This window comes from Augochlora pura, chromosome 10 (genome assembly GCF_028453695.1).
Source record: "Augochlora pura isolate Apur16 chromosome 10, APUR_v2.2.1, whole genome shotgun sequence".
NCBI classification, from domain to species: Eukaryota; Metazoa; Arthropoda; class Insecta; order Hymenoptera; family Halictidae; genus Augochlora; species Augochlora pura.
Genome location: NC_135781.1, coordinates 6,213,756 through 6,226,356, shown reverse-complemented (window position 1 = coordinate 6,226,356; position 12,601 = coordinate 6,213,756). Strand labels below are relative to the sequence as shown.

The following is a 12,601-nucleotide window of genomic DNA, read 5'->3' as shown; positions in this document are numbered from 1 at the left end:
AAAGCGTATCGAACACAATGCTCAATTATCGCGATGCCGACGATTACGATGTTGTTTCGGCGCAAACGGATCTCCGTCGTCGGCAATCACGCAGCGGCCATAAGAAGATACGTTAATTCGTTGGCATAGAGACAAGAAAGAAAGCCAGTAATAACGTAATAAGTCAACACGTGGTCGGAGCATGGAGGACCAGTGTGGAGCGTGAATCGTGGGGTCGCGGAGCACGGAGCACGGAGCGTGGAGCGTGGAGCAAGGAGCGTGGAGCGTGAAGCTCAGACGAGCGGCAAAGCAATGCCACGCCGATATCTTCCACCAATCGAATGTCGAGCTTATGCCTCACCTCTCCGTGTACGGAGCAAATTCGATCGCGCCATTGGTCGCGGCCAAATTTCCTCCCTGTCGTCGCGCGGTCCGTCAATTGAGGTGTTTTCAATTCGTATCGATACGTCCCGATCCGATACAATCCATCGCGATATATTGCAATTGAATACGATACAATCTAACGCGATACGATACTAATATAATAACTAACTATGAGACTAACTCTTCACGATATTTAGCCGAGGAACGTGGTAGGGAAACGCGACAAGGAATACAAATAATATCGTAACCATGATTTTTATCGAGGTCGATTTTCTCTTCTCTCCCTTCCCCTCGCCGCCTCTGTTCTGTACGGATGATTAACTTTTATGAGAAATTCGCATTTCACGGCCCATCGATGCTTCGAACAAACTGAATTATATCTTTTGAAAGCTGCGAAACAGCTGCGAAACCTGTCGTGACGTTTGGCGATGTAATCGATTTCTTCGAACGATCCGGTCGATACGAGACGATACGTGATTCAAATTCGGAGAAAAAGATGCCGGCATGTAGGAATTAGTGCAAGAACGTGAACAGGAGATGGTGCGGGAGAATGTCAAAGAATGATTGGGTGGTGGATGGAAGTTAAACGTGAAGAAGGCAGAGGAGAGTAGGGAGAGGAAGGAAGAGGGCAGAAAAGGGAGATGAGATAAGAGAAAAGAATAGAGGAAAGAGGAGGGACGGAGGAGAGGAGGAAGAGATGCGATAAGAGAAGGGAAAGAAGATGGAAGAAGAAGATAAGAGTCGAGAAAAGAGAAGAGAAGGAAGATGGAAGGAAGATGGAAGGAAGAGGGATGAGAAGAGAGAAGAGAAAAGAAGAGAAGGAACATGGAAGGAAGAGAGACGAGAAGGGAAAAGAGAAGACAAGGGAAGTAAGATGGAAGGAAGAGATAAGAGTAGAGAAAAGAGAAGAGACAATTCGCGGCACGCCAGCTACTTCGAGAGTCGCGTTCGTATTAATTCGTCGCGGACGTAAGACATAATGGTACGGGCATCGAGCTGCTCAATTACGGCTGGATTAACAGTGCACGAGGGGTTCCCCTTCTCCCCCCTCCCCTTATGCCCCCTGTTCCCCCTTTTCCCTCAAACGCCCCCGACCGCTCCGGACCGCCCCCGACCGCTCCTCTCCTAGAGAATCCGTACTCTCGATGTCCCTTGTACGCTCTCCACCTCGTGCACAATCTACCAGGGCCTTTGAAACGCTATATAAAGTGACAAACTTGCTCGGTGGCGCTGTATTAGCGTTAATACGTTACCACGACCGGGTCGAGCAATAACGGTCAGATAAAATCAAACCGATCGGTCCTCCGGCAATCTCGCAATCGTTCTCGCATCTTATCGCGCTGCATCGTGTCGCATCGCGTCGTCTCGCGTCGGGTCGTCTCTCGCGCGGTTATCAATCGTCTTCCAGTCCGCGGTTCATCCGTGTCCTCCAGCATCAGCGTCTTTCCGCCACGAACCGACACCGTACTCGAACGCGGTGATTCGGTCATCCTTGACCTACTCCAATCGTTTGTGAATTCGATCAAATTTTGCTCCTCGAAGAATGAACCGTCCCGAGACACGTGTCTGACGCCGAGCTGCACCGTCATTTTCACGGAACTGATTTCAAGCTACGAACGGAAGGTACGTGATTCAGTAATATTCAATCGCGATCATAAGTCGTTGCGATCTAGATGAAAAATTGATTGTGACTTTGAAATCTGGTCGTCGAACGGCACGTTTCGCGCGTCCGGGCGCGTCAAGGCGCGTCGAGCCGCGACACCGTCGGTCTAACGTTACAGGTTGCTCTCCCGATGACATCGTAACGTCGCTCACCGGGATATATTTGGGAATTAACTCGGAATTAACTTTTGCACACGACGGAGACAGAGCATTTTCGGAGACTGCTCCGAAACGTGCTGTAAAAGAGATCTCACAGGTGACAATACATTTCAAAGCAGTCGCTGAAAATGCTTTGACATTGTCATACGGAGTTCATTCCTAACCCTAAATTCGGATGTACCTATGCATTATGCGCGATGTCAGATAGTTTTCGTTGATTCGCCGACTGACCCGAATCTCTCCCTTTCGAGGGTGTTGCCTGGTTTCCCGTCGTCCCCTTCTCGTTCCCATCTCGTTCTCGTCTCGTCCGGCCATTCGTTCGCTCGACCGTCCACCCACCGCGTCAACGCTTACCGGCGCGGGACCCGATCGTGTTTTCATCGGGGGTTACAGCTTCGCGAAAGGAACTAAAGCCGGAATCGAGGACGTTGCACGAGGGTCGTTTTCCCAGCTAGTTTCCCAACGGGCGACCGTTCGCCCTTAATCGATGATCGGCGATCAGACCGGGATTTTGTCGCGCGCGTTCACCTCGCGCTCGCGGAAACGTGGTAGCATCGATCTAGCGTGATCCGGCGACCGAAACGCGGGTGAAACTACCACGCGCGTCTTCTTCTTTTGCAGAATTGCAGCCTCTGGAAAGATGAACCGACTGGCCGTAATCGTTTGCATCCTGGCCCTGGCGGGACCTCTTGGATCCAGCGCGCTCCCCCGAGACGCGACCAATTACGGAGGTTCGTCGTTACGTCGTGAAGACTGCTTACGATCTGCGAGCTACGACCGTTAACGACCGTTAAGGACCGTTGAGCGCCGTTTACGGCCGTTAACGACCGCGAATGACATCGATCTCGCAAACATAGAGATATATAGATCTTTTCGAAATTTCCGCCGCCCGTACGTTAATTGCGTCTTCTTCCCTTCAGACATGTCCTTCTGGCTGAAGCAGGGACAGAAGAATCTTCAAGAGAATCTGGCTTATCGTAACAACGAGAGACGCGCGAAGAACGTTCTGATATTCATCGGCGACGGCATGGGCATATCTACGATCACGGCCGGTCGTATATTCAAAGGTCAAACGAAGGGCATGACAGGCGAGGAATACAAACTAGTATTCGAAAAGTTCCCCAACACCGGCTTAGCCAAGGTACGTGCCGCGACGCCATGATAAAGAGGACGCGCGGCGATACCGCGTAAACGGGCCCAATTAACTTAACCACGATAAGCGGAATTCGTCTCTGTTCGCAGACATACAATACGGACAAACAAGTGCCCGACTCGGCCGGAACCGCCACCGCGATATTTTCGGGCGTCAAGTGCCGTTACGCCATTATCGGTTTGGATAGCAGTGCGACGTACAATCAGTGCAACCGAACGGTGAACGAAGCGGCCACAGTGACGACGGTCGCGGATTGGGCGCAAAAGACTGGCATGGACACCGGTAAGTGCAATAAATGATCTATCCCCGGTTTGGGCCCATGGTCGGCGAACGCGACCGACCGTGCGAACAACCGCGGAACGCGTACATGTGCGCGCTTACGAAAACGCGACAGGTCGCTGATAAACGCGAGTGCAACAACCAGGATGATTCGGGATAAATGTGTTGGTCCGACAGCGAGATAGTCATTTGCAAGTTTATTCGCACGCGACCTCGACCGAGAATAGACCGAACCGCGATGTATTCGTTGATAAAAGGTGCATTCGCGGCCAACTAGTTGCTGCCGATTCGTTCGCCGACTCGCGACTCGCGCGACTCACGACTAAGCGCGTTCGCCGTACGCTCCGCTGTCTCGTCTCGTCTCGTCTCGTCCCGTCCCGGCACGTCCCGTCGCGTCCCGTCACGTCCCGTCACACCGCACTGGCCGGGCCAGCTCAAGGTCAACTACCGGTGTTTAAACGTTAAACATCAGTATCGAATAGACCTTGTCGAAACGAGCGCGAAAACGACACGTCGGAGGAGGTCACGAGCCGACCTTCCGTTTTATGTAGGGCGTAACGCTCGTAACAACGGGGCAACGACTAGATATCACCGTTTACTTTACTAGCTGACGTTCGGGACGACTGCCCTGCCAGTTCTCGAACTCTGTCCAAAGTGCAGAGACTGGAAATTATTTCATTTTGAGGTACTATACCGTTACGTGACGCTCGTACCGATAATAAATACTGAAATATATACCGGTAAAAATGTAGAAATTGTTATCTATGTAATACTGGTATGAGTCGCAGATTTGATTATAATGATCGATCGTACTGTAACTGCGTGACTGAGGACGACTTAGTGCAACTGATGATCAAGAGAAAAATATCGCTATAATGTCAGTATTTCGTATAACGGTCTATGACTGAAACGCTGTAAATTTTTCCGGAAATCGTATCGAATATCGATTTCGTTTGTTTTAGGGTTCGTCACAACGACCCGTATCACGCATGCTACACCCGCTGCGTTGTACGCGCATACAAACAACCGCGATTGGGAGTGCGACTCCGCGATACCGAAGCAATACCAGGGATGCGTGAAGGATATAGCGAGTCAACTGATCGAGGACGAACCTGGCAAGAATTTTCGGGTAAATCCGTCTGTTTCGCGAAGTTTGCTATGCCTTTGCTTTGCTTTCGGACATCGTTAATTTTATACTTAAGACGTATGACATTGTTTTAATAATAAACAAATTAAAAGGACGGAAACATTTCACCCTCGCAGTGACTTTAAGTATACAAACAGTCTGAACTAAAATTTGTTGTTATTATTATCATTAGTTTAGTTTCTATTATTAACATTATTATTTTACCATACTTGTTTTACATAGTAATTAAATTTTGCTACATTTGTTTCTATATTTGTTGTCGTTGCTCTGATATAAGCGACAGGTGGTCAAGACAGGCCTCGAGCTCTGAATCCGAAATAATCTGAACGTGGTACAGCAAGGGTTACCGTATCTTATTTGATAAGTATAAAATCAAGTATGCTGGAAAACAAACCAAAGGCAGAGCAACCGATCGTCCCATAATAACCGGCTCTACTACCCTACTTCTTCGTGGTCCAAGTTTCATATTTTCTTGAGCATAATAAATCTCCTAATCGTTCGTCGTTCATCATTGAAGGTGATGATGGGAGGTGGGGCGCAAAACATGGGGATGCCCCAGTTGCCTACGGATTCGGGCTCGTGCGTCAGAGACGATGGTAGAAATTTAGCGCAGGTGTGGTCCCGGAATAATCCCGAAGGTGCGGTGGTGACCACCGCGGAGGAACTGCTGTCTCTCGACATCGCGAACACGTCCAAGATTCTCGGAGTTTTCGCACCCAGTCATCTTCCTTATCACGCGCTCAAGTCGGATCAGGTGCCCACTCTGGCCAACATGACCACGCAGGCCATTAGGTTGCTCCGAAAGAACAAAAACGGCTTCCTGTTGATGGTAAGTATTTTAGTTAAGTCGAGTCATAAATAATTTCAAATGCATCTAGATAAGAAAATATTGCTCGCACCTACCCATCTATGAGTCACCTGAACAATCGAGCTTTTCCATTCACTGACTAGATAAGGATTCAGAGTGAAGAAAGTAAAAGAATAAATGAAATGATTCGTAGGTCGAGAGCGGCAAAATAGACATAGCACATCATCACAACTACGCGAAATTGGCGTTACGGGAAGTTTCGGAGCTCGAGGAAGCTATACTGGCCGCCCTGCAACAAGTCTCGTTGGACGACACCCTGGTGATTGTAACAGCCGATCATTCGCACTCGTTCACGATCAACGGTTACCCGCAGAGGGGAAACGACATTCTCGGATTTGGGAACGATCCAAAAAAAGCGAAGGTGGTTCAGACCTACGAAACGCTCAGCTATGCCAACGGGCCGGGATTCTTTTATCATAGACGCAACGATAGCGGCAATGTCAACGAAACTTGGAGGAACCCCGAGCAGGACAAGACGCGCGACGAACCTTTGTACCCTCAGATGGCCGGCATGTACATGGAGAGTGAAACGCACGGCGGCGAGGATGTCGGAGTATACGCGGCAGGTGAGTTATAAAGAAATTCATACCGTTACCAATTTTCGATGTTGATTTTTCTTCGATTCGTTGAACCTCGTACAGTTGATCCTTTCTACACAATCCAACTACCCACTGTGTTTTCATTGTTTCCTCTATATTCTATACTCTGCTAGGATAGTTGGGCCAATTTTCGTGCCTTTTATTTCTTTACTGACCATACTTCTTCGTTTGTCATTTCTGTGTCTGCCTATACCTCTGTACACTCTATTACCACATCATGGGTATTTATTGCAATTACTGTGCTTCTTTCAATAGCGTATTCAATCTGTTTTGCTTATTTCATAATATTCACAACGTGAGGTTAGATTTGACTCCGCGATCTAATACGAGAGGGCACTGAATGGGCATCTTCTAAAATCTGACCCTAATTTCTGAATTTTTTTAAAAAACATAAAAATATACAGGATTAATGCTTTTTGATCGTTGGTAGTACTAAACAAGACTGTTCTACTATAATTCATTTATACCGAAATCGTCAGCAAGTATTTCCTCAGATTTTTTCAAAACATGCCACTTAACCTCATCAGAACTGATGTAGGACAAAATAGAAATTATAAATCATCAATTTATGTACAGTATCCTAAAAGGTTCCTACGGTCATTTGAAGTACCTTTTCCTTAGCGAAAATGTTCTAAGAGGTTTTGTTTAGAAGCTATTAAGCAAAAACACTAATCAATGAGAGACGAGCGTGACTAACGTGAGACGGCCGAGACAACAAGCAAACTAAGCTGAGTTCCACTGATTGGCTTGGCCACCTCGCGCCAGTTGATTTCGCCCTTCATTGGTCAACGTTTTTGCGTTAATAACTCCTAAACAAAGCCTCGCGATACACTTTCGCTAATGAAAAAGCTGTTTGACCTCGGAAATCTATAATTTCATGGTTGCGAATGACTTTTGGGATATCCTGTATGAAGCTTACCTTTCTCCATATATTTTTAAACCGGGGGCACGGAGATTGGGACAGGCGCATCTAACCTACACTCTTTATTACACTCTACATGTTACAGTAATTATCTTTGACCCATAACAATTGTTTCAGGTCCGTACTCCCATCTGATTCGCGGTACCTTCGAACAGAATTATATCGCTCACGTGGTAGCGTACGCGGCGTGCTTCAACGACTGGCCGTCTCACTGCGACGACACTTACCATCGCTACTATTACGAAGTAACCAATTCGGGATCTACGTTCAGGGATTCCATCGTGTTCTCCGTTTTGTCGCTCGCAGTCCTTTCGATCCTGACCGCGTTTTAATTGTTCAGCGGCAACATCGACGCGCGACTACCATACTTACTCGAACCGCTCTCGTTACACCATTTTTTTTTTCTCTCGTTCTCTTCATTTCTCCCTACCTTCGATGCCTCTCGTGCCATTCGTTCTTCGAACGTTCTATTATTAGTTTGTACTTGTACGACCACGCTCCCGAGACGAGGAACGAGCTCGCGTTTCGTGATTTCGTACGCATCCGATGCGAACGGCTACTTCGCGTAACCTCAAGGCACTCCGTTTGTAAATAATTCACGCTCCTTGTCTCGGTCGATTCGATTCGCTCCGATACGCGTCACTCTATCGTATTTATGCCTGTATAAAGATCGACGAGATCGCGTACGCGACACGCGTCGTCACGTACTGTAAGACGGCGACCGATTATATAGAAAAATTACGAGCAAAAACGTTTCGAATTGCAGTCAATTTAATCAAAGTGTAAAATCGACGAGCAAACGCCGCCGGGAGGAACCGTGTACCATTAGGTCGTGTAATAAATCTGTTCGCAGTTAGTTAAGGCGATATTTGAGATACGTTCTCGCGAGGCTATTTCTATGCAACTTAGCTTAAATGAAAGCTGAAAGTGTCTAGTGTGAGACAGGATAGATTAGGCTGGACGCGAATGGACTTACTGTACAACCTAATGCATGCCACGTGCGCCCGACAATGTAAATACACAGGTCGTATATACGCTCCGCATTTCGTACAGTATTCGATGGCGTAATGATCGACTCGCCTTTACGAACTCCAAACTGCTTCGCGATTGCTATTATTTATTGGAATCGATCGAACCGCGCGCCGTAAGCTTGAAGTTGCGCAACGATTCGTTGATCATCTACTCCTATGCCCGTCGCAGTTTCGAGTCTTAAAAGTTATTTGAGGGATTGAACAGGCTTCACGTTCTAAGCGCTGCACGCTGACTGTCGAGCGAAACTGTAATGACACGGCAGCTTCCAGAAGAATCAACCGAGCGATTGCGCAATCTTCGATTACACCGTACGCGATCGTCTCTGTGCGAACAATGCCACAATTTTCTCTTCTCCCGTACAACGAACGCGAGATTTACTCCACTTTCATCTGTGATATGTACATACATGTATACGGAATTCAATTCGATTCGTTTCGAGTTTGAGTTCGATACTGAGTCAGTACTACCGACCGAAGCCTGTGCAACGTGATTCGTTGCTGTTCCTCTACCCAACTAATGCTTGGTTAGAGCGTCCGTGTAGAAAATAAAAAAAAAAAAAAACTTTTACGAAAAACTTGTCGAACGTGTGATTTACGAAGGGGCCGGCTTGCCGGCGACCACGGCGACACAATAATTCTTGTATATCAGCGGATCCGTGTCGTCGCTGACGAAATTGCGGTCCGGCTTAATCGACGCGAAAGGATTTTGACGCGGCGCCAAGAGGACGTCGACGTCAGGGCAGACGGACTTTACGCGATCGATCTCCCAAAAGATTTCGTTGGTCGTGTAGGAGGTGACGACGACGGGCGCCCGCGACTTCGCGAACTCGCGTATCGTCTCCGGCCACGTGTCTTTCCCCGCGAAACCAGTTTTTCTGTAGAGGCCCGGATTGAACGCGCAAATGATATCCGGCTTTTCGGCGGCGCCGTCGGCCGTTACCTCGACACGCGAGAACTCGTGGTAGAGGGTCTTCGGCAGGAAACGAACGACGACGGCTCTGTCGGCGGCCTTGCACTCGGAACAAACTTTGACCTGCGACAACAATCGTACCGGCACGCCGCTCGGTAATTCCAATTCCGGCCCGACCAGAGTCAGCCGGAGTTTCTTCAGGTTCGGCAAGAAATGAAGAAACAACTGTTCCCAGACGTGCAGGTTCACGCCCTCGAATTGAAACTCTGCGCCGAGCACGCACACCACCAGCTCGGATTTCTTCTGGCATTCGAGGGAGCAAATATTCATCGCGTAGAGCGTCGTCAACGGGATCGTGCACAGGTGGGACAACATCGAATACGTGTAACAGTCCATTTCGCGGTAATAGGCACAGTTTCCGTAAATGCGACGCGCCAACTCGTCGAAACCGATGTCCGTTAACGAGAACGCCGTGGATTCGATTTCCTCTCGTTTCTTCCGTGGAATTTTCGGTTCGACGCAACCGTGCTTGTACTGTAGGTACAAACACCTCTCCAGCACTTGAAATTCTTTGCACGACTTCTCGTGTTTCTCGCTGTGTTCTCGACAAAAGCACTCCATCCCGCAGGCCTTGCAAGAGGGCATGGTCTCGCTGAAACAATGACAAACGCGACACACGCGTGGATACAAAACGATCTCCTTCTCCCAAAGATGCAACGGTCTGCCGACCCGCGACTTTAGATTCGCGAGCCACTGTATTCTGTAAAAGCGATACTGATCGGCGTCGAAACGGTCCTTCGACTCGACGGACGCCGCGGACATCGTGGACGCGATGGACGCTCGTATTTCTGCCAAAGCTTCGCACAATTCTCGGTGTTCCTTCGCGGCCTGGTTCCGATGCGCCGACGAACAGTAAGACACCATTCGACAGCGTTCACAGAACACTTTCGACCTCTCCAAGCAAACCGCGCAGCGGCACGTCACAAACACGAACCGCGGCTTTACGGTCAACTCTAAAGTCGCGTCCTCCTCGTCGCTTCCGTCGCGCGCTGTCGAATCTTCGAGATCCTCCGGCAGACTTTGTCGCGCGAAGGGGTAGCTTAAACGCGAGTACACGTTTATGGGGCTCTTAGCTTCTACATCCTCTCCCTTCTCGTTAAATTGTTTTTCTTCCTTGTTTCCCACTTGGTTCCCGTTCTCTTTCGCGGGCTCGTTCTCGCTTCCGTTGCGATGCGTGCTTTTCGCGTGGCGACCCTTTCCCTTGGACGACCGGTAGCCTTTGCTTCCGGATTTCTTGCGACCCATTTGAACTCCTTCTTCTGGTTCCTCGCTTTAGCCCGGGCCGGTTGTCGTCGGATCGATCACTGCAAACACTCGAGACCATTTTTACCGGATCAAAATTTTACCAATCATTTTTTAGGACTATCTTGAACAGTGATTACCGTATTGCGATGCTGCGGTATAGATGAATGAGCAGGAAATACCCGGTGGAGCTCGTCTTGCGATCTGTACGACTGATCCGTTCGCGTCTATCAGCGTCTATTGTCGGGTAGAAAGCGTGTAGCTGCTTCACGGGCACAATGCCCATTGCCCAGCACCAGCCCAAGCCCGGACCAAGGTATTTCAAGCTGTACGCCCCCAGTATAGACTCTAGAGATAGTCCAGAGTCTATAGTCTAATGCCCCCTTTGAAAGAGACCTTTCTGATCACACTGCATAAATTGATAGTTTTGTAATTGTTATATCGGTGCGCTCCGTTCACATGAGTTATTAGTGAAACACGCATGTAACTATAAATTAACTGTTTAATGTAAACGTGTAAAGGAAAAGGTACCCACCGCGTGCATTGACATAATACGATCGCGCATTAATTCTACATTTCTCAAAATCTGTATGTGGAGGTTTCCATAAAACACAGAAATTCGTTGCTTTGCTTAACAGACAGATTTGCAACAATACGCAAACAACTCGTGATACAACGCGTCCGATCATTCCTTTACTTTTCTCCTTTAAAAATTCGAAATCGAGCATAGTAAAGCGTAATGACGGAAAAGATTTTTGTTTATATTAATTGGATAAAAATGATTTCACTATGCACATGTAGAAGCAGTTTCTGCATGTAGGTATGTAAATAGAAACAAGCCCGCGAACAAGCTTGTCTTTAAAATGAAACGAACCAATGAAATCTATTGCAGAATCGCGCACCAAGCGCACATATATTACTTCTACGCATTTTTTACGGTACTCGAATTTACATGTGACACACAAACGGCTTTATAATTACAATAGCATTGAACTATGAGCTTTCGTATCGCAATGGAATGCACAAACTCGCGAAATACAGCTTTTTCGCAGATATCTCGAATGCGTAAAATTGTGAATGCTCAATATGATAAACGGGTAAATATAGTTTAATTGTACAAGCTTGGTCTATACTTAGTCTATAATACTTAATATAATTATTACTTATCACATTTTCTTGTAATCTAATCTTGTGGTACATAGTTTTTCTATTGTGCCGGCTCTTTTAAAGAAAAACAAGCTTCTTTCGATGTCCATACAGGACCAAGTCGGGCTAGTGGCAAAACGCTGAACCAGATCGCACCGATTTATGACCCTTTCTGACTCCCTTTTGGGTCTCTAAAGGAGCAACCTCCTCGCGATGAGTCCTGGACAATTGGTATTATCGCCGGTCGAGGAAACGTTGCGAATTGTAATATGTTTTAATCGAGGATGATACTGAGCTAGCAGTTGCAACTTGCAAATTCTTTTTAATATTGTAAAGTAGAATATAAGACTGTAACAAATTTATTGCGTGACGTTTAATCAAGTTCGCGATTTATATATTTATCTTTTTTTACTCTTTTCTAATAATAAATGATGTTATTATGCTGCGTTCATTGGTAGTTAATCTATAGGAATTTAATTGTGTTTCTTATAAGTTTCCTACATTAGTTCACGACATCGTTGATCCATCGTTGCAAAAGTAAAGCTATGATGGGAATGTTGATATCTCTTGATACGAGCGTCGCTCTAATGTGCCACGAATGGTTACTATGGCACGCGCCTAAAGTCCACGGAACCGAAGGGGAATAAGACGCTGCTACGAAAATCAGAAGGCGTACACCTCGTGACATTGATGATGCGACGCTGTCTTGTTCCAGACCCTGGTTTACAATACAACAAAGCTTATAATTTCGCTATATTGTATTTCACTAATATGTTTTCACAAATGCTATTTTCACCATTTAAATATTCGAGCCGCGCACGCTTATTACCTCCAAATAATATTGCACTCGCAATCGAAATGAAATATACACAATATTCACTTCTTGCTAACATGCCTATTTTTCGTGAACCATCGGCAATAACGATCGCGACATGAAATGATAAGAGGACTCTAGAGTCCTTTAATGTCAAATGTCGGTAGTTTAACTAATAGTTTGAAAGGTTTGACATTAGCCTAATTAGCGCTGTACGGACTCGGACTAAGTTTTACTTGTCCTCCA

General features: G+C 47.0%; 2 protein-coding genes across 2 annotated transcripts; one reads left to right on the top strand and one right to left on the bottom strand.

Moving 5' to 3' along the window:
• Positions 1-1,576: 1,576 nt before the first annotated feature.
• LOC144476396 (alkaline phosphatase 4) lies at positions 1,577-8,926 on the top strand. The gene is made up of 8 exons (XM_078193283.1): positions 1,577-1,986; positions 2,806-2,915; positions 3,105-3,325; positions 3,427-3,619; positions 4,579-4,745; positions 5,281-5,592; positions 5,765-6,197; positions 7,270-8,926. The coding sequence occupies exons 2-8, from the start codon at positions 2,825-2,827 to the stop codon at positions 7,482-7,484; spliced, it is 1,632 nt and encodes a 543-aa protein (XP_078049409.1). The 5' UTR covers positions 1,577-1,986; positions 2,806-2,824; the 3' UTR covers positions 7,485-8,926.
• LOC144476566 (uncharacterized) lies at positions 8,776-10,724 on the bottom strand. The gene is made up of 2 exons (XM_078193664.1): positions 10,536-10,724; positions 8,776-10,457 (listed from the first exon to the last, which is right to left on the bottom strand). Exon 2 carries the CDS (start codon positions 10,396-10,398, stop codon positions 8,776-8,778), a length of 1,623 nt encoding a protein of 540 aa, XP_078049790.1. The 5' UTR covers positions 10,399-10,457; positions 10,536-10,724.
• Between the last annotated feature and the right edge of the window lie 1,877 nt (positions 10,725-12,601).

Excerpts from the sequence above, each read along its gene's own strand:
- LOC144476396 (XM_078193283.1), top strand. The coding sequence starts at position 2,825 with ATGAACCGACTGGCCGTAATCGTTTGCATCCTGGCCCTGGCGGGACCT. Across the intron at positions 3,326-3,426 it reads CCAACACCGGCTTAGCCAAG|ACATACAATACGGACAAACA; the intron begins GTACGTGCCGCG and ends CTCTGTTCGCAG. Across the intron at positions 6,198-7,269 it reads TGTCGGAGTATACGCGGCAG|GTCCGTACTCCCATCTGATT; the intron begins GTGAGTTATAAA and ends CAATTGTTTCAG.
- LOC144476566 (XM_078193664.1), bottom strand. The coding sequence starts at position 10,398 with ATGGGTCGCAAGAAATCCGGAAGCAAAGGCTACCGGTCGTCCAAGGGA.